General features: G+C 40.1%; 1 protein-coding gene across 5 annotated transcripts in view; it reads right to left on the bottom strand.

Moving 5' to 3' along the window:
- Window positions 1-10,247: 10,247 nt before the first annotated feature.
- Window positions 10,248-23,197, bottom strand: part of TRAK1 (trafficking kinesin protein 1) — a 137,667-nt gene continuing 124,717 nt past the window's right edge. For all 5 annotated transcript variants that reach the window (XM_083188573.1, XM_083188574.1, XM_083188571.1 and 2 more), the window contains 2 exons: window positions 21,298-21,400; window positions 10,248-13,361 (listed from right to left, as the gene is read on the bottom strand). In XM_083188573.1, coding sequence (XP_083044699.1) covers window positions 12,602-13,361; window positions 21,298-21,400 — 863 coding nt within the window. In that variant the 3' untranslated portion in view covers window positions 10,248-12,601. The remainder of the gene's footprint in view (window positions 13,362-21,297; window positions 21,401-23,197) is intronic.

Raw genomic sequence — 23,197 nt, 5'->3', positions numbered from 1 at the left:
TGTAAAAAAATAAATTTTTTTACACAAAAATGCAGATCTGGCTCAAAATTTTTCATTTTCACAAGGAATGAAGGAGACAAAGCACCCCAAAATCTGTGCCCCAATTTCTCCCGGGTACGGCAATGCCTCACATGTGACCAAAAAATACCAGTTGGGTGCATGGCAGGACTCAGAAGGGAAGGAGTGATTTTTGGATTTTGCAGCACAGATTCTGGTTGAATGACCCCCGAAACACCCATACAGTGGAACCCCCCCACAAGTGACCCCATTTTGCAAACTACACCCCTCAGGGAATTCATCTAGGGGTATAGAGTACATTTCAAACCCCCCGGGGTTTCACCAATTTTGATACAACTGAGCTGTGAAAATGAAAAATTATTTTTTTTCATTTTCACTGCCCAGTTGTACCACAATTGGTGAAACCCCTGGGGGTTTGAAATGTACACTATACCCCTAGATGAATTCCCTGAGGGGTGTAGTTTGCAAAATGGGGTCACTTGTGGGGGGGTTCCTAACTTTTAGCATCTTATGGTGCCTAGAAACCTACATGGTGCCTAAAAAATAATCTCATAAAAAGGAGGCTCCAAAATCAAGTAGGTGCTCCTTCTATTATGAAGCCGGTGGTTTGGTCACCGTGCACACTAGGGCCACATATAGGATAATTATGAAAACCAAAGAATTGGGGGAATCAATTTTTAGTCACATTTCTCTAGTAAAATCTACTGTGTTCCTTAGAAAAATGTATTAAAATTGAAAATCCGAAAAAAAAATGAAATTTTGAAATTTCACCTACACTTTGTTTTAATTCCTGTGAAACACCTAAAGGGTTAACAAACTTCCAAAATGCTGTTTTGAATACTGTGAGGGGTGCAGTTTTTGAAATGGCATCATTTATGGGGGTGTCTCACATACAAGTCCCTCAAAGTCACATCAGAACTGAACTGGTCCCTAAAAAAATCAGTGTTTGAAATTTTCTTGAAAATTTGAGAATTTGCTAGTCATATTTGAAGCCTCCTAGTGTCCAAAAAAATGAAAAGGAGGTTGAAATAATAATTGCAACATAAAGTAGACATATGGTCTTTGTTAGTTATTAACTATTTTGAGTGGTATGATTATTTGTCTCACAAGCAGAAAATGTGACATTTTGCATATTGCTAAATTTTCCATTTTTTCACGATATTTTGGTATTTTTCACAAAAAAACACAGACTGTATCGACCCAAATTTACCACTAACTTGAAGTACAATGTGTCACGAGAAAACAATCTCAAAATCACTGGGATAAGTAAAAGCAAAAAAAAGTTATCCCCACTTAAGTGAGACATGTCAGATTTGAAAAAAAGGGCTCTGTCATGAAGGCACAAACTGGCTCTGTCATGAAGGGGTTAAAAATCAAGTCAAATTTGCTGATCTCTAAGACTTACCTGCAGGATTATAGAATACACTAAAGAATATACAAAGACACCTATTGTTTTTGAATGCTGCTTATGTATTGAGAGCGTGTTTACGAAATAGTAGATTCATGTTAAAAATACATGGTTAATAATGGATGCAATACCAATTCTCCTCCATAAGATTATTATTATTATTTGCTATTTACTAGTTATTTATTATGAGGATGTCAATATAGAATAAGGATTGGTACTATGATATTTATTAGTTATACTTTGAAATAGTGTATATATAAGGATTATAATTATGTGATACTTATTTATTAGTATTATTTATTAGTAATTTTTTCTAATAGTGCATGCTTACTTATATCTATATGTATGCATATATTTCTTAACCAATTTTAACTAGTTTTAATAAAGTAAGAGAATTGGTGGAGTGTAGATTTTTTTATTTTATTAGCCCGATGCAAAGCGCAATTCGGGCCGTTGGACCCTTCTCCCGAAGGAGAGGGGTCCCGTTTTACGCCTACCCATCCGAGTCAAAAGGCCCAAATGGGGAAGGGGGTCGTGGATCCTCCTTGAGGCCCTCAGTACTTGAGACCCTCAGTCCACAACCCTCGAGAGGGCCGGGTGTGGTCGGGCTGCCCCATGAGGAGTCATGGAGGGGGCCCTTGTGGGCTTCCCTCCACCTTGCAGCTTGGGTTTTGCTAAGGTTCCCAGCCATAAGGCCGGGTCCCCAACCAAAAGGCCGGTGGGGGGGGTCTAAAAATATTGCCCTGCCCTAGCCAAAAGGTCCAAGGCGAGGACACTTAGTCTTAGCCTGAGACTAGTGCCTTACTTGTGCATGGTGCCAGTCACTACACCAATGCAGGTTCAGGCACCCCCAATTCCCTGGGGCACGCTACATCTCGGGTCTCAGGCCGCCGACGTCTCAGCGTCCAACCCGGTGTTTCTCCGTTCTCATCTGGGGCCCTTTCCAGCTCCCGATGCGGGGATTGGTACTCCGCTGGCCTTTTTGACGGCTCTCAATTAGGGAGAAAAGGGGGGGAGGGTGATACCCGCACCAGTCTTTTAAATAATAGGACTTTCTTGTCTCCTCAAATACTGATATTTTGTAGGAATGGTATCCTTATTATATTAACAGTTGGAGGTGCTACCTACTACTTGAATATCTACACATAACACACACAGGGAAAGAAAGTATAATGTAGGTGCACTGGAAGCATGCCTTGAGGAAGCTTAGGTGAAACGGCCGTTGGCAGGAAATGGCCGCAGCTCCTCTGTCTTAATGTTCCAAAAAATGTGTTAAAATGTATATGAATATGTTTGTAGCAATGATGTGGTAATGATTAATGTAGCGATATACGGATAGGCAGTAAGTGGAGGCACAGCCGGGTACAAGCACTACTTGCAGTAGATAACCGGCTGCTGCAAAAATAAAAGCCATTCATATCTCTATAACGGGTGAGCGGCAATTAGTATAGCCGCCTCACTAAACCTAAAGTGCGGACATTAACAGCCGCTGCAAGTCCGTTCTAACTATATTATAACAGTTAGTACGGCAATAACATAAGGGCAAAGCAGGGGTGAAAGCCGGCACATATTAGCGGCTATTATACTTGTTTAATAAAACCCCATTTAAAGCAGCCCGAGACTGACATTTCTTTAAGCCGTCACTCTATCCCTCATAATAACCACAATTGATGCAATAGAAATATGTGAGATATGTGGGAAAAGCACAAATAGGGTGAATGTTTGACTGTGCCACACAAAAATTGCGGCAGTCTCTAAGTAATGGTGTTATATATGGGACAAATAGCCGAACAATAATAAAGTGGTTATAATGTGTCAACTTCTGATAAACAATACACTGGTGTGCCAAGCCACCAATAGTATATCTGTATTCTTGTTTTGCAGTGAGAAATCTCTGAATTTTGAATAAAGCAGAGATTGGAAGATTGGTGCCCTCTATACACACCGTCCAATATTAAGAGTGATAATCACACTATGATGCTGTTTTGAGTGGGGTAATAGCTTGTAAATATAAAGCTACGATATATTTCCCTTAGCTCAACAGCAACAGCGAACTCTGTGGGGGGGGGGGGGGGGGGCATATCGAGCCCAAGTGACAGTCATTGGAAAATTGTAAAGGCTCTCAATTAGGGGCTGCGAACCCCCAATGGAGAGAAATCTACTAGGTCAGAGTGTATCTTGCCTCCTAGGAGTTAGGAACTCGGATGGCCTTTTCGTATCTCCAGCCAAAGTAACTCTGGCATGGGATTTTTGCCTACTGGGCGCCAGCCCCCTTCCTCTGCCTCCTAGGATTGGATACTACTCCAGGCCTTTCATTGTCTCATCCTTCAGGGGCTGCAAACCCCCTCTAGAGAGACATCTACTGGGCCCAGTGTTTCTCCTCCTCCTCACCAGTGGAATTTAAGGCCTTTGTGCCCAACACTGGCAGGGTGAAGGTACTCAGCTGGACTTTTCCCTGCCCCAGGAAATCCCATCCCCTCCACCCATTGGAGCAGTTCATTTGTCCAGCCTTTCTCTAATCGCACACCAGGGACCAGTCCAGACACTACACTTGATCTTAGCCAAAAGGTGGAGTGTAGATAGAGTAAAGAAAAAGCTTTTTATCTATGAGATTAAGATAAAGATCGATCATGTGATTTATAATGGAATAAAATAAATGTTATTGATACTAAAAGAGAGATGTGAAATATGCAAGTATACAGAGAATGCTACCAACCTGTGGAAAACATCCCGATCACGTGATGTGAATAATGAATATTGTAGCTATATAGAGTAGTACTATCTCTGTATAAAACTTCCCATGACATCTCCCGGTCATGTGACCAGTGTAGCCAACGAGTAGTACAAAACAAAGGTTAAACACAGACTAATGAATATCATTACTGAAAAATCGCGATACTTTCCTCCGATCACATGACGGAGGTGACCTATAGGCAGTACAACCCAGAAAGAGGCTTGCAATACAGATACGAATTGGAATGAAGCTTGACACGCGGAAGTCCTATGTCAAGCCCATGAAATAGCGGGCATCTGTGCCCTATATATAATAAGCATCTGTCAGACTGTGATATTCTCTCTTAGGAAGCCACGGGTTGTTATTAGGCGGAGAAACGCATTAAAGTGATTTACTTTACCTGGTACCAGTTTCTTCTCATGTGGACAGCTGCATCCCCACCATTGGCAAACCCTTGACAGCTGAATTGGAAGTGCTAACCCAGCCTGAATTGCTTTATTTGTGAAGGAGGTGGCTCCCTGCTGATCGACAGGATCATCCATACTCCAGAAAATAACACTGCTGCTGCAAAATGAGTGGTAACTAGAAAAATTTAAATCCACAACTGCGATGTTTTATGGAAATGATCGAAGTCTAATTAGTGTCTTTTTACTGTAGTTTTATATTATTTCTGTATAATTGCTTTGTGAATTGTGTTTAATTTATTCCTTTTTATGAGTTATAATTAAATATATTATTTATTTTATATTGTGCTTATTGCATTCCATTTGTACTAATTTAATGAACAGATTGTGACCCCTAGTGGTGACAGAGACTATTATTGGAGTTGCTAGCACATAGGAAGAATCTCAAGTTCTAGCGCAGTAGTTTTCTTTTGGTTTTCTTTAGTTCTACAATGTGCTAAACATAGATCTCAGAAAGTATTATTATATCATAACTGTTGGTCTTGTTACAAGATTATGGAATAAAATACTTAATTTTCTTAATACTATTCAGTTACAGGTTTATCTGAATCCAAAGGCTCTACAGGTTGAGTATCCCTTATCCAAATTATTCCGAAAACCATACATTCCAGAAAGTGATTTTTTTTTTATTGCTATAAGCACTACTGGGACATTTGTAACAGGACTACTGAGGACATGATATGTAACTTGCACTAAATATGTGCAAGAAAATGATTGCTTGGTATTCACATTCAGTACCTGAGATTGTACACAAACTTTGTTTAATGTTTTGAAACCTTGTTTTATGCAATAAAATATATGTGTGTATTTCATGTGTTTAATGCGTTTGTACAACATACAACATTGTGCAAGATACTTCAATATAAATCATTGAAATATAAAAATATTCTGAAATACGGAATAATCCATCATCCAAAATTCTCCTGGTCCTGAGCATTTTGTATAAGGGATACTCAACTGTACTATGTGTGGTTTTCCATAACTCAAAAAAAGAAAATAAATAAATATCGAGCCAAATCTCTAAAGTTAGCTCGATGTTAATGAAAACGTAATATTTTGAACATCAAGTGATGCTACCGGATTTAGACAAGGGTGCTATGGGTTTTTTAAAAAGGTGCAGAATATATATATTGAATCCCTAAAACCAGATTTTAAAAATGTTTGAGAATATGGAATGGTATTTGCTCCGAAACCTACTGCTTCTAACTAAGCCAGGGCTTCCCAATCTTTTTTGAATCAGGGCACCCTAGAGTATCAGAAATTTTTCATGGCACCCATATGCCAAACAACACCCCCCCCCCCCCCCAAAAAAAAACAAAAACCAACAACAACAACAACATTAAGTAGATTGTGTTTATATGCGATTCTCAGTGGTTATTAAGGGCAGGATTTTGTCCTGTTTGTACACATTTTAGGATTGGCAGCCAGCAGCACTGTTTTTTCCCATAAATAATTATTAATCATAAATAATTTTACTCGGTCCTGGACCACCAACCCAGGGCACCCCTCCAAATGTCCCAAGGCACCCAGCAGCACACAATTTGGGAACCACTGAACAAATACATACTTTTGGGGGAGTTTTTCTTCCTTCTACTTCCACAACTATCCAAATACTTATGATTACCTATGTTAAAGCCATTAGATATATGAGTGACTTAGATTTTTAAGAGATTGAGACTGCAATCCCCATCTTCCTGACCTATTTTATATTGGACATGTTATTACTGTACACTTTATGTTCTATATACACAAAATCAATAAAAATATATTGGAAAAAAAAAAGAACAAAAAAATAGGTCCAAATTCTGTAGTAGCATATTTCCTAAACCAAAAATACATCATAAATAGTGTGAATCAAACCCCTAACACCAGTGAGTCCTGGGATCATGCCGCTCATCTCTTATTGTTAAGCATGACATTTTTTTTTTTTATAAACAGAATACCATTGAATGAACACCTCTAATGGTGTGTACAAATGGTGAGACTTTTCCTTTAATTTTGACTAAATAGTTTAAATCGATTTGACATTGAATGCTTTTTTCCACATTCAATACAGATTCGATATCGATGCGTGGTCCTGTGTAGTGTAAATCAAATAGAAAAGTTGACTACATAGTATAAATCTAATGTCAAAAAGTGAAAATCGAAAAGCAATAGAGAAATCGATTAGTACAAATCGATTAGGCCAAATTGCATAAAAAAACAGGTCTCACCGTGTGTACACACTATAAAACTTCTCTCCTCAAATTGTGATTTCTCACATAGAGCACATGTGCCACTTTTTGGTATCTGAATATCTGGTCTAAAGTCAGAATTGAGATGTGCTGTGACTACAGTAGTGTGCTAAAACCAGGGCTGGAATAGAACTGGTGTGGGTCGCAACTTGCAATGAAAGTACAGTAAGGGGGTGTATTACCAATTTTACACTACACTGGTCATAGATAAAAGTCTCAAACACAGCCTTTTGGAGGGGTCTGACGTGTAACAGCTCCAACCCTGTAGTAAATGTGAAAATTGACATTATTAGCAGCCTAGTAGCTAATGTGGACTGTGTCCAATTGTCGCAACTGTGAAAAAACCCTGATCCATTTATTCAAATTTGGTAAGTGCTGAACATGTTGTTTTACACTGCAAGGAAACCTTATTGTTCTATACATGTAAACTTGTGAAAGGTGAACCTGCATAAATATTGTTCAATGTGAAAACAAAAGTATGTCTGATACACACATACAGATGTGTCCTCATACACCTCGCCTCAACGGCACAGGAAATACATTTTAAACACATACAAAGTAGAAGATTGGGACATGGCATAAGAAAAAGCAGCAGCATCATCATAGCCCTTCTTATACAGAGTCCGACTGATTCACAAATGTACAAATGTTGCACATCAAATTGATCAGTAGTTCGGTCACTTTCAGTAGTTTTATTTGTGTGATACGATGCAAAAATAGCTTTTTTATCCAGCTAAGTAAATGTACAGGCCTTTTTCTCTAAATTCCAAAAGCGCATGTAAAACCAAAGACAAAAGTGTGATTCAAATATCTAGTGTAAGGTACATAAACTATGAAGCCATGAAGGAGCTGAAACTACATTCCAGCAAACAGAAATTAAATAGACGTATTCATAGAAATCATGATCAGGTATTTGTCAGATATGCCTGCAGCTGGAAATGCAGCCTGTCTGCTACTACAGGAGGCTTCATATTTTTCAATCATGACTTCAAAAAAATGGGGAAAAATGTATTTGTCATAGTGTGGAGGATGCTTGCTGGATTGTTAGCTGCAATGTACAGTTGTGCAGGAGCGATGCTGTCTCCATCGTTTCTTCTTTTCAAAGCTAGAACTTTTTTTGCTGTAGTAACAAAGACCCTGGGCCAAATGTACTAAGCTTGAAAAGTGATAAAATGGAGAGTGATAAAGTGCCAGCCAATCAGCTCCCACCTGTCAAATCACAGGCTGTGTTTGAAAAATATCAGTTAGGAGCTGATATGTTCATGGTTTATCACTCTCCATCGCTCAGTACATCTGGCCACTATGAGATGTTTATGAAGATTCAAGCAAATACAGGTATCCATTGTACAGAAAAGTCTTCTGTGTCTTACCATCCAAAATCTGCCAGTGTGATTGAGTGGAAGTTTGGGTACTTGTTTCCTAGCACGGCACCCATATTTCCTACGTACAGCACCGTAGGGAAATTGCATCACATGGGCCATTATAACGGCATGCGATGCGATTTTTTTAATGTATTTTTTTCTATGCTCATTGTACCCCACAATATCACATCGCATGTCCCGCAAAATCACATGCGATTTAATAGGATGTGCGATGCCATGAAATTAGCTATACCATGGGTCCTCAAACTGCGGCCCTCCAGATGTTGTGAAACTACAAATCCCAGCATGCCTTGCCACAGTTTTAACACTACCTTATAGCAAAACCGTGGCAAGGCATGCTGGGATTTGTAGTTTCACAACATCTGGAGGGCCACAGTTTGAGGACCCATGAGCTATACAATAATATGATTGTATGTCCCAAAAATAGGTTTAATGCACTCCCCTCCCCCCCACTATCCACGCCAGCACGAAACGTGGCGAGCGCAGCGCGCACCACAACCTTTTCATTCCCCTACTATCCACGTTGGCGTGAACTTGATTCTATATAGTGTGACGAGCGCAGCGAGCCACTGAACCTGAATCGTGGTGAGCCCCGCGAGGGGATGTGGATTACTCTACATGTATTCCGTGTCCGCTCGCCACGCTTCGGGCTCGGTGGCTCGCCACACTATATAAAATCAACTCCACGCCGACGTGGATAGTGGGGTAATGAAAAAGTCGGAGGACGCGTTCCGCCGCCGTTCGCCACACTTCGGGGTGGGTGGATAGTGGGGGGTTGCGTTAAACCTATTTTGGGGACATACAATCATACAGTATTATAGTATACCTAATGCCATAGCATCGCACACCCTATAAAATCGCATGTTATCACATGCGATTTAAAATCGCATGCGATTTGGCGGCAGATGTGATGTGATAGCTCAGGGCTGAGAGAGCAGTGAATAAATTACATAGGAATATCGCATTGCACATCACATGGCCCTAAAATGGCCCATGCAATGCAATGCGATTTTCCAACGCAGAATAGCCCTCTAAGCAAATTGCTTAGTGGGCGCCGTTCTAGTAAACAAGTTTGATACCTTAACCCAACATTGAGAGGATGGGAAGGTGCGTAAGGGTAGGTTGTGTACCTTATCAATCAGAGCATGGGGCTTGCATGCGGTGGGTAATGCCAGTTTTTGCTGACATTATAGAAAATCACCCTCTGCAGCTGCACATGTGCAGAGGGACTTCAGGGTCCTAAACCTGAAAATCCTTAATTGCAAAAAGACAGCTATTATCAAGAGTGCTGTCCTTTGTGATACTAATTAATTATTTATGTATGTAAATATGCAATTAGTATGCAGGCGGCTAGTGGCAGGATGTACCACATTATGAATGCAATGCTTAGTACATCCTGCTAACAGTTATGAGCAACCACTTTCTCTCTTTCCAATACTTAGTACATAGGGGTCTTGGTCTATACAAGATTGCTGGACATGCATAACATGTTGATAATACACACATGTACTGTGTACTAATTTACATATTCATCAATACGCTCTGCATTTCTTTATTATAGAGGTTACAACATTTGGGATGATAGACCACATTGAACTACTATTCCCATTGATTGGTGCTCTTCAATAACTATTCATGGTGTAGCTCTTGGGACCTCTCATAGCTCAGTGCATTTTTTTAATCAATTGAAACACTTTATATGCATATGGGGAGACATCCATGTGACCTGTAAACATAATTGCACGGGAGTTTGTTAGTTGTATCTTAACAAAAATATGTGTATTTGATTTGTAACTAGCTATTGAGTGGAGCATTTTTTTCTAAAATATAGATTTGTTATCATTGTTTTGATAACTAGAAATAATTCCTGAACAAATCTATTCTAATAAAAAAAATGAATTTATCTGATGTACAGTAATGCCTGGTTTCTGTGTGTGATGTGTTTGCTCTTTTCCCTTCCCTTCTATCAGTACCCTGATAACTGGAAAAACGAAATGAACAGACAAATTGAATAGTTAGTGATGTTTATTATTTGAGAAGCAAAATGTGAAAAGCATTTTCATTGGCTACATCCAATAACTGAGGGAGCACAATAAGGGCTCATACAGTCTCAATTTTATTGGACTAAATACTGCTTTAAGATACATTCTGATAAAAATATATAGTTAAGGGTATTTGCTTTGCAATAGGCACACATTAACAAAACCAAGGATGAAGTCAATTGTAAAGCAATAGTAGGAAACCCACCCCAAGCCACTTTTAGATGAACTACATCTCACATGGCAAGCATCTCTAATGCTGCCGAGGCCACAAGAGTTGCAGTGCGTCATGGGAAATTTAACTCGGCAACAGACTGACAATTGCACATACCTGGTCTGATCTGACAGCAGCAATCAATTTCAGATACATCAAACATTGCAAAACAATATTTCCATTTATGATCCTCAAATACAGACCATGGTGGGACATTATTTAACAACATAAATTCATAAAGTCCAAAAATCAGTCATGCATGTATTTTAAATCTCACAAAGAGCAGCACCTAAAAATATTTACAGAGGTCATGAAATCATAAGCACTGTACTAAGTAAAATATGTGAAATAAAGGCAGGATTGTATAGAGCAGTGTCCATTCAAATAAGTATTGTTGATGTTACATTGCGCATTAGCTTCCTTGGTACAAATCCACAGCATTTACCTCTTTGCATCAATTAAAAAACAAACAAAAACAAAAAGAAAAAAACACACAAACAGGAAGACCCTTCAGTCAGTCATTGTGGATCCGCTAAAGAATCGACAGGTGAAAAATGGGTGACAATAACATATGGAGAGATGATAGGTGGGAGAAAAAGTTTGATTGGTATTACAGTACATGTGAAAAAAAAGGTGCCAAAACAATTCCAACACTAAAAATTGAAAGATTGATATAGCTAGCAATGCATGTATTAGAAGGCCAAAAAGAGGTTCATGGGAATAGTTTTGGGGCAATTTAAAATGACAACATTCAAGTAAAATACAGTAGTTAATATAACAGAACAAAAACTGATACCAGTTAAACAGATATGGTTAACTTTATTGCTTGGCGTTGTGTTTAGATTTTCCCACCCACCCCCCCCAAACAATTTTTTTTTTAAGGTCTTTTAAGACCTGTATTTATTTATTATTTAATAAATTACATTAAAATGTAAGATGCTCAAGAGTGCTCTATTTCCTGACAACTTCCTGTGATATAAAAACGAGTCCCTTTGTGAGCTAACAACCGTTACATTAAATAGGTTTTCTTGCATGACTACACTGCTAACCTTCAAGTACTAAAGCATTCTGACAGCATGTTTATTAATCAGCTACTTATAAATCCCTTATTCCTGGAATCTTTCTGAAATAGATCCCAGTATTCAGTAAAATAATAATGGTTAACAATGGAGAGAATGTGCAGGACAGGTATAAACAGATTGCAAAATAGTTACGTGCACGATGAAAAAAAGCAACAGATCAGACCTTGAACATACAGTAATACATCGCCTTCAACTAATTATTTTTCAATATTATGTATATTCCGGAAGGTGTATCTGTACCCCCATCGTGGAACAAATATCCAGTGTAGGAAATCACTAGGAATAAGTGGTATCCCAGAGACAAAAGGTGTTAAATGCCTCAGGCATGAGTAATGTCACTAGTTAATAAGGATATGTTGCACTCATGTAATCAGCGATTCTTAGCACAAAATCGTCTCTGAGCGGATGATGAATAAACTTGATGCAAGTTGCTGGTAGAAGGTTAAAAGCATTAAGTGAAATGATAATATGAAGTGTGCTACGTTTATAATGGCTGTGAGACCAATTGTCTTTGCAGTCATATAGGTTTACACAGTTTGTGTACCAAAAGGAACAACCATGTAGTGCATTTAACAACGCAGTGACAAGGGAAATGTATTCAAGTGCCTCAAGGATACCTCCCACCTGGGCTATGTCAGATCTCCTTGTAAATTAAATAAAATCTTGTTTGGTTAGTTTAATACTAAAACTATATTTGCATTTTAGCCTCCCAATAGTTCTTTAGATTCAGTGCATACAATATCCGACCTGCCCCATTAATTTAACGTACATTATTATCATGATCAATATCTACAATATTACAGCAATCACCTCAAGTCTCCATTTTCAACTGGTGAAATAAGATTAGTTACAATATGATAAGTATTTACATTTTTATACAAAGTACAGTCTCCACTTCTCATCTAGGCACAATGTTGATTTGTCAGTACAAGGTATAGCTCTGTAGATGAGCACTGGATAGGATGCAAGGCTTAAATACCATCAGCCTCTCAGTCAGTAGAATGGTCGCCAGTAACGTGATGTTCTTCAGCGTAAGCTGGTCTGTTTGGGTAACTTTGCTCCCATAAGAATGTCTGACGCCAGTGTTGATGGTGCTTTCATCTGCATACTAGATCCTACCATAGCTGGGAAGCTGCGATTCCTGCGAATTCCTGCGTTTAACTGAATGCCACTGGTTACAGTAGGGTAACTCAAAGGCAGACCTTCTTGTAGAAGGCCTCCAGGAACATATGCTCGTACTGGTCCCTGCGCATCCAATGCAGCAGATGCTTGAACTGGTCCTGAGGCTTTGGCAATACCAAATTTCTTGACTTTGTCCACTAAATTAAGGTTGGACACTGAAACGTCAGTTTGACTTTCGCTGCTTCGTATGTTCTTCTTTTCCCTCACCTCTTTGAGAATGGAGCTGGCAGGTTTAGACGCCAGGAAGTTATCATAAGGTGGACTGGTGCATTTAAAATCTAGGGAGGGAGGTGAGGAGCTTGGTGTCTGCATAGGAGAGTTTGAAAGAGTGGAAGGTATGATAGTCATTTTTGGAAGAGACTGGTTCATCATGGAAGCATTTCCAGCTCTGTCCCAGCTCTGCGGGTTGTACATAGCTGCTGAAATGCCTCTCTCCTTTAGGAGCCTTACCAATCCAAGAGATGTGCTCATAGTGGTTGTCGATTCTCTCAGATTGGTGAAAGATTCTGCCAAGCTCAGCCGTCTAGGTGTGCAAGGTGTGCTTGCTGGCGTAGATTTTAGAGTGCTGAAAATACCAGAAGCTGGAGTCGGTGTTGAATTAAGGCTGAAAGACATAATGAAGAAATAGATTATAAAGCTCAGTAAAATTGATCATACAAATAATATAATACCTATTACTGGTTACATTTCCAGGAGTCGAGCGATTAAAAACCCCATGCATGTTTGTTTTAAAACGATACGCACCTATTTATAAATATGTAGGTTTGTAAGTTGTAAAAAACATACATCAAACACTACTTAAAACACTTTTCCTTAAAATTATTGGGGTATCCCAATTGGCACCAATAATTATACACAAACATGCAATACTGTATATATTTTCAATATACTAATAGCACAATAAGACGTAGCTACTCCAACAGAATTAAGAAATTAACAAAACAATCTTCTATGCCTCAGTTAAGATATTGTAGCCAAAATAATTAATAGGCAGTTTTTTATTTAGCCAACATAATAGCTGTATGTTTAACTACTTTCATATTGCAAGAAAAAGGAATTGAATCACCACCAGGTGATAAAGGCGCTGGAGAGATGGGGTGCTTTGTTATTAGGCAGCTCACACGTAGGGGGGTTCAAGCCCCTGTGGTGGATATAGGAAAAAACAGAAGGTATAAAAACAAAGGTAGTTTTGAGAAAGTTGCCAGAGCGCAACGAAACGCGTCAGGTTAACCCTTGTCTGCAAACTTTGACTACCATTTGGATACTCCTAATACCCCTTGAACCAGCTACCAACCTAACTACGGACCCAGCAATCCATGCTGATCCTTCCAATCTGGATGTACAAATTGGGGACTCCCACCTGCTAACTTCTGGAGCCTTATCATCCCTGCAGTGAGGTATTTACATCTAGCCCACCAGTGGAACTAAAGACCAAGGTCTCCAGCAGGACCAACTGGATCCCACAAGTACAAGTCAATCCGGACTTCCACCAATCCCCACCCCACCTTGCCCCCCTATACTGGGATTTCAACAAACCCAAACCATCGAGTAGCAAGACTTTGGAACAAGCGGGACTCACATAAGTATCCTATCATTTATTAATTTATACGACAAGTGGTTTACTGTATGCCTATTCTACCAAAAGCTCAATTACCAGTCTTTTAGGTTCTAAAATTAATGTGCATATTACTGTATATGTTTTTAATTTATTGTGATTATTAAATGTTTTTTAATTTGTGATACCCAATTGATCAAATTCACGTATTTTTTAAATACTCAGTGTTTTAACTGTACTTGGCGCTCTACACATACCTTCTATACTTTCATATTGCACCATGATTTAAAATCTCCGTTCTCAAAAATTCGTCCGAGTACACCGATGCAGGATGCTGTCTGAGCTTGAAATTTATTTAAAGCGGTAATAATTTACAGGGCATGATTTTGCCTTGAAAATGAAAGGCGCTAAAAAAATAAATAAAAAAACCCCATCACTCTGGCAAACTCAGACTGTATCACCCTTGATCTCTGTTTTATTTTAAAATGGTGTTTCAATGGAAGCGGAAGACTGATGTAAATCGGATGTAGTAGAAACAGCAGAGCTAATTTACATAAAATCACTAAATTCAGGCCCACAAAAACAAACCTAAGTGTCTCTCCTGTTAAAAATAATTAAAACAGAAATCTAAATAAGGATACACAACATACTGTTGTATGCTACTGCTTGCATGCAGGGCCTTCCTACCTCCATGTCGGTTTGTATTTACCCAGTTTGTTAAATCAGTGTTGTTTCCAATTGTAAAGCGCAACAGAATATGCTGCGCTATATAAAAAACTGGAAATAAATAATAAATACTGTTAACATTTCTTTAACACCCTCACATTTCCTGTACGCAAAACTGATATGATATTGTTACTGTATACTCAGGAGAGCTAGCTAGTTTAATTTTCAGACAAATAATGAGCTCCCGTCAACAGAATCTTGAAAGAAAATAGTTTATTTTCCATGGCCCTTAATAAGCAAAAAACCAAAACATTTTAATTCATTTTGGATAAACCGGAACTATAATAACATTAAAGTAAAAACTACAAACAAAACAAACATAAACCATGACATGCAATGTAAAAAGGCAAAACCTTCTCGAAGACATTTCTATAATGTTATATATAAAAAGTTTAGGGAAGCAAGTACAAAGCAACAAACATCTTCACAACAATATCCCAGCTCTGCAGAAATCTTTTAAACATACACCTTGAATTCATTAAGTGTGCATTAATAGAAAAAAGTAAATTAAACACTACATGCGTGTATTAATACTTCCGAAAACTGCAACATTACACGTTATTTTTCTATGTTAAGCAAGACAACGTGCTAAGTCTTCTTTGTTAGAGAATAAACATCACCATCTCAGCGTTACATGGAACTTAATTTTGTTAAGATGAAGACGCGGTTAGCGTCTAGGTTAGCTGGTGTCACAAACACTAACATCTCATCTACAGTGACCCAGTCACCAGAGTACTTCACCAACAATACTGCTCACCCCCTGCCAAGCTCAGTCACAGGGTCTGCCCTATAGCGCCTCTCAGCAAAACCTGGTATAAAGTGCTTGCTTCCTCTTCATCAAATAACCTGTGAAGAACCGTGATTGGTTAGGTAGCTCTTCTATAAAGGGTTTACTTTCATCACTTGATATTAATAAGCAAAGTACCAAGTTCAAGAATCAAGAATAAAGAGGCATTTAAAAAATACAAGTATTGTGTATCTCCATTTTCCATACACGTTATGGGATACTTTATTAACAGTTTGTTACTTGTCAACAGTCCTTGATCGATGATTATTAAAATCCGTTACTTTACTCAAAACATCCTTAAAATCAGGCTAACAGCGGAATTTTTAGTTCTCTGGAGAACCTTGGTCAAGACTCCAGGAACAGAAGAACAGTATACCCATCTGCGTGTCTATCCCGTCTATATACACACCTTTGTGCCCAAAGACCAGCACCTGTTCATAATCAGAAGCTCGATGTGGCTAGATATAAGTATTACAAATTATAATCACTTCGGGTCATTCAGATAGAACACACAGCTCAATAAAGACAGTGTGCTGCCATCTAGTGGATATTCATTCAAAATACATCTTATCACGTTTTTTCCTCTGCAGGATTCCTGATCCCACAGGGTAGACATTGGGTTGTAGGTGGATCCAGTGGATCAGGCTTTACAGCAGGGGTGGAGAACCTTTTTTGTGCCAAGGGCCGTTTGTATGGGGGGAAAATCCTTCGGGGGCCATATGTAAAAATTTCTCTTACAAATTGTCCTGCTGCAGCCGTCCCACGCTCCGGCAGCTGCCGTTTAATAGGACTGACAGTCTCCGACTGCTGTTGATTAAGAGGAATCTTGCGAGTACTAACGACCTCTCATGAGAATTCCCCTGTACTTGACTCCTGGCAAAGCCGCCGGGCGGGTGGGAGGGCCACTCAGACCGGCTACGGGGGCCGCATATGGCCCCCGGGCCTGAGGTTCCCCACCCCTGCTTTACAGCATGCCTGACTCCTCTCCCCTTATAACCCCGCCTCCATGTACAGGACACCAGTTTTTTGTTGGTGCCTGCAGGAGCAGTTGCACCATTTTTTTCTCCCAGGACTACATCAGGTAATTCTCCAGCTTTTTTTATTTTTACTGAGCAGTCAGTGCTGACAATCAGATAGACTCCAATGCTGCCGAACCGGCACCCCCGCCGGCATTGCTCCCTGGCGCTAGCACAGCTGGAGCAGCGCGTCCAGGACAGCATGGCCATAGATCAGGGAGTGTAAGTGCTCTCTTTGGAGATCAAACAAATCGCTGTCCATGGCTGTGGGATAGGGAGGAGTCCCACAGTCGCTGGCGTGGACACTGCCCACAATAGCAGGGACGCCACTATACCACCGGGGTACAGAGCGCAGACAGGAGACTAATCTCCATTGGGCAGGGGATTGGTCTCCATTTGTTACAGGCTCATTATACCAGTGGGGGAAGACCAGTAAGGGGAAGATAACGCTTGCCTGCAGTCCCTCCCCCTGGCTTTTGTCAGGGGGAGGTACTTCACTCACTCCGGTGCTCCCGCCTAAAGGCTGTTTAAATCAGCCCACACAGAATCTGGCAGCCTTCTTTGGAAGCTGGACAGATTTCCTGTAATGCCAGGCAAGTCTCCCCTGTAAACCAGTCGCTAGTGAACGGCTTTACTGCACTTACTGGCCTACTCTGTTACTGACAGTGTAGTGTTCATAGTGCTTTAACAAAGTAGATTTCTACTGTGTATTTATGTATGTATGTATGTATGTATGTATGTATGACTGTGCTGTTATAACTGCTGACTGTGCTGTTATAACTATTATAACTGCTGTTACCCTCCTGTTGGGGTCTATCACTACTGCTCACCTGGGACCAGACGTACTGGGGGCCAGGGTTATTATAGTCACCCATAAAAAGGCAAAGAGGCTCACGTGTGTCCGATAACATGTTTAGTTCTGTTTTAGGAGTTCTCACAGACACTGTTAAAAACCATATTCTAAAATGCTGAAAAGACCATAGCAAGTTTATATATATATAGAAAGAATCTAAATCACTCCATGGGTCTTGATGAATAAAGATGGTTTTTATGTAGACATAGTCATACTGTCAAATCAACATAACGGCTTGGGTGAAGAAGTCGACGTTTCAAGATCTTAGATATTTTCCTCAAGACGACTCATGCGGACAGCAAATAACTCGCACGGCGGCGAGATTACATGAACAGTGCACGGAGGCGCACATACAGATATTTATACATACCCACTCCTGATGTCTGCCACGGCCGGGTGTAGCGTGCAGTCCCTCCGGCGGCTCCGGCAGGACACTGCGCTTACTACTGATGTCAGTCCTGATAGGGTTGCTAAGCAACCACACAGGACACCGTCCCCGGCCGCAGCAGACATGCAAGCGGACCTATGTGGCAGCATGGATGCAACAATAACTGAAACAAATGCAGTGATGAATACAGAATAATGCAGCATGTGGATGAGCAATGTGAGCCCTTAATCAAAGGAACGTCTGCCACGTTCTTGGTTTTACTGCGCCATGTATGGCACAATTTGGCACACCTTGGACTCTGCAAAAGTCATGCTTTGTGGTTTTTCTAAAAATGTCCACCTCTAATCTATTACTTTATACAAATTCTACTGCTGCAAATAATTTTCAGAATCCACCCACTTGCTACATTTGGAAAAACAGCTAAGCCGTGTTTTACATGTTGTGAAAAATTGAGAAAAAAAGCCCAGATGTATGTGGACACATCTATAGGTCCATACCATAAAATAGAGTTAACCTACATACTGTATCATGGTGTAATTATTAGTAAGCCTAGGATTCTTAGGTTCTCACCTATTTTTATCATTTACCATACTTAAAATGTAAATTTACTTGGTACTTGTGTAGTTTCACGGCGCCAGTGTTTGTTCGTACAGCTGTGTTTACAGTTTCTTTGAAAATTGGCAGCTTGCCAGAGTGAGTGTTTACTTTAAATGTGAAACTTGGCTGCTTTCCAGGCTCCTACACTGTACTAGGCTATTGTGCACTCACTCTGTGCTTAATCTGTGTAACTGCACTAAGGTACGTTATCGGTGAAATCGCGGGGGGGGGGGGGGGGTTTCGCTGCAGTATCTTCACAGTCACAAACAACGGCTGTAGTTGCAAACTGTGTCTAGTTGGCCGCAGTCAGAATTTGAGTCCCAGTCACAAACACACTTTCCATGCCACCCCGAAGCGTGGCGAGCTCAGCGAGCCCCACGAGGGCACGCGGTGTGCATCCGACCGACCTTTTCATACCCCCACTATCTACGTCGGCATGGAGTTGATTTTATATAGTGTGGCGAGCGCAGAGAGCCACCGAGCCCGAAGTGTGGCGAGCCCCGCGAGGGGACACTGATTACTTCAAATGTATTCTGCGTCCGCTCGCCATGCTTCGGGCTCGCTGCACTCGCCACACTTTATAAAAATCAACTCCACGCCGACATGGATAGTGGGGGTATGAAAAGGTTGGTTGGATGCGTGCTGCGCTCGCCACACTTCGGGGTGTGTTTGTGACTGGGACGCAAATTCTGACTGCGGCCAACTAGACACAGTTTGCAACTACAGCCACAGTTTGTGACTGGTACGCTACTGCAGTGAAAAAAAACAACGCTATTTCACCGATAACGTACCTTAGTACAGTTACATAGATTAAGCACAGAGTGAGTGCGCGCTAGCCTAGTACAGTGTAGGAGCCTGGAAAGCAGCCAAGTTTCACAGTTAAGGAGCCCATACACGCTCCATTTTGAAGCTCCGTTATGTACTTTCAAAGTACACATCGTATCGGATAGCATGCCTTGTTCATGCATTGTGCCTGCACTGCGAGCCGATACGATGTGTAGCTAGTACAAAAAGTATGTGCAGCATATACTTTTTATACCGTACTATGTGATGCGCGGGAGCGCGCATCGCATAGTACAGAACAGAGCCGGACCACAACGGAGCGTGTATGGGCTCCTTTAAAGTAATCACAGACTCTGGCAAGCTGCCAATTTTCAGAGAAACATTAAACACAGCTGTCTGGATTAATAAACAAACACCGGAGCCGTGAAACTACAAACTTTTATACTTTATGTACTAGGGAAAAACATACTTAATTTCCACAGAACCTAAAATTACCTAATCTGGGTGTTCGTACCTAAAATGATCTATTTTGACTATTAGACCCTACTGTAACAATACCTAATTATATTACTAAAGTTATAACTATATAAATTAACAGTGGAAATGTTTGCAATGAGTAGTTTTCATATGTAATTCATATATACAGCTGTTTCCTTTTATGGTCTTGCTGCATAGCATATGCTCGCACGATGTATGCACATCAAAGCAGCAGGGCCACACCCCAGTGTCAGCTGCTGATAGGTGACCCAAATGCACCGACTCCTGCTCAGCGACAGGAGCTAGGTGCTGTGCAATGGGCCTAATTCAGATCTGTTTGCAGTACAAATATGTTCTCAAACTGGGGAAAACCATTATATCAGTGTAAAAATAAAGATGCCAGGATTTGCCCTGCACAGAAACAAAATAACTCACCCAAAGCTAACTCTCTCTGCACATTACATCTGCTCCACCTGCAGTGCAGCATGGTTTGGGCTATTTTTAGAACAAATTTGTAATCAGGTCTGAATTAGGCCCAATAACATTATGAGCAACACCCATCTCCTGTCATAGTGCTGTCACAGTCTACGGGGGCAGCTAGCATCTCCCAGACCGGTACGAAGGGCAGTACACAGCCATGCACCTCCCATGTAGCCACACCCCATCCCGTGAAGCTACAATAACTGTTTAGAGTCCACCACACCAGGTGTGGAAGGGGTAAGCGATGCCACTGCACATCTGTCATAAAGGAACAATCTTTCAAACACAATGACATGTTGCATTGTTTTTTTTGATGCAAAGCATAAATTCCTAAACTGACAATTTTAAACCCTACAAAAACTAAAACATTAATTGAAAAAAATAAAACCTAATTTTCATTTTTTAGATCCGAAAAATCCAGGGCTTAATCAATAAAGTAACCTGCAGCAACCAATCAACAAAGTTTTTTTGTTAAACTCCAGCCAAAACCTCAGATGTACAGTACTAGTCAGCACTTTAATAGGCATCTCAGCTGCACCTGCAATAATCCTAACGAACACTGGCATGGAACATCTGCAATGATACTCACTGGGACTTCAGACATAAAAAATTGATTTTGCCATGTGTCCGGTTCTATGTATCCGTTGACCTAAACATCCTTATGTAGAAGTGTGTAAAAGCATGAGCATATGGTTTAGGGCACAGTAGATGGGCCAAATGGTTATCTGCTGTCAAATTATATGTAATATTACCCAATGCTTGGATACAAGGTTCAAGGGTATCACCCTGTGGTAAGCAAGTAACAGCAACAGTGCATACTGATCCTCATTAATGGAGCTTGCTGCCACACATATACACCGCTATGTTACATAACTGACCTCGGAGTGACTCGCGTAAGTTCATCAGACGGGTGCAAAATCCGACAAGTGGTGAAAGTGAACGTGGAATTGGTCTGAGACAAGCATTTCCCAGGATGGTGCACTACAGAAAAAAAAAGATCAACTCATTACTCACTTGTCAGCACTATTTAATTAATGCAACATTTCTATTGAAAACCCCAGAAATGGAAGTATAATTCCTATTTTTAATACATGCACACTATGTAAGTAATCACTGACTGATAGCGAGCACAGTAATAATGCTAAAAAAAAAACTTGTATTTTACAGTTAGTTGCCATGTCTTTCAAAATCAGTTTTACAAAACGTGTAGACTACTATATGCTTTATCAATTACATTCTAAGAAATCTTTTATATCGGCTACAGGATTTTCCTTTATACTGAAAAAGCCCAGGTCTGCATGGCAGTAGTATCCGATGAATAAAACTGAATGGCATATACAGTACAGCAAGCTACAAACATTTGTACCCCAGGAAACAGGTTTACAAGGTAATAAAATGAGATAATGCCTCACTGCATCACATAATTAGATGGTTAAACAAACACAAATAAACCCACACTGAAAGCACATTAAAAGGAGGGTTAAGCTGCAGAAAGCTGAAAGAAGAATGGTCCATACTGGTTCAGATGCACCTTATAGAAAATAGTTATTATACAGCTATAAATTTTACAGGACATTGTAGTGGATGAGGGGGAAGTCAACAGCTTCGTTCATTAGGTCACGTCAACCATATGGAAAAAAAGATATACTTTTTTTGGAAGCGCAGATCTGACTGCAATTAATAAGAGAAAATCATAAAAAGTTATTAGCATTATTCTTTCCTGAGTCGCTTAATTCAGTTTTAAGGTTTAGTAGGAATACAACAAGTTGAATTTATAGCCATCTGCAAATAAGATGCCTATTATTCTGCAACATGGCTATCTCACTATCGCAGATATTGTCATACGAAACTCAGGAAAGAAGTGTGCTGTATAGATAAGAAGCCATCTCCATATTACAGATAATTAAATTATGTTTGGAAAACAATAATACATCAAACTCATATTCTCCTGATTTTTTCAATTAGATATAGAGGCTGCTAAAAGTAGAGTCAAGCAAAGTTCTAAGCACAGAAAAATGTAGAGCCAATTAACGGACTCCCTGGTCTTCAGAGAAACAGAGAGGTGATAGTAAAGAGGACAGATAACGTCTGTAAGTAATACACATACCACACCATCCAGAGGTGGTAATTTCCCAGAGCTTTGGCATCTGCTGTAAAAAAATAACTTCACATACCTGAATCTGTGGGTTTAATGTACACAAACTGTTAAAAAATACTTTTTAGTTTGTTTTTTAATACCTTTCTACAGAGAAGCATTGATGGCTAAAACCTCCGGGTTTAGAAAATATAAACATAAAATTTTGGGGCCTGTAAAATTTTCAGTTTTCTGTGTGTGTGTGTGTGTGTGTGTGTGTGTGTGTGTGTGTGTAATTCAATTGTTTCCCCCTACATTCACCACTAGAAGGCACATAACTGAGCAATTCAATTGCTACTCCATTGGGGTGCTTTGCGCGTTGAGGAGACCCAATTGAATACCCCCACACAAGCATCAAAATAGTCCCTTTTGTTTTCGCCTATGTGAAAAAATGAACTAAATCGAATACCCCCTTAGTGAAAAGTTAAAAAATGGGTACTTGTGAGTTATCCGGGCGTCCGATTTTAAAATCGGGTCGGATCGGGACATCGCATCGCATCGCATGCGACCATCGGATGCGATGCGATGCGATGACCCGATTTTTCCATAGGAATCAATGTTAAAATGGACTGAGTCCATTTTAACATGGAATTCAATGGGAAAAAGGGGTCCTTTTCATACCCCTACTATCCAAGTGGGCATGG

This window comes from Crinia signifera, chromosome 5 (assembly GCF_055691185.1).
Source record: "Crinia signifera chromosome 5, ASM5569118v1, whole genome shotgun sequence".
Classification (NCBI taxonomy): Eukaryota; Metazoa; Chordata; class Amphibia; order Anura; family Myobatrachidae; genus Crinia; species Crinia signifera.
Note: the sequence above shows the minus strand (reverse complement) of the source record. Positions and strands in the feature narration are given on the sequence as shown.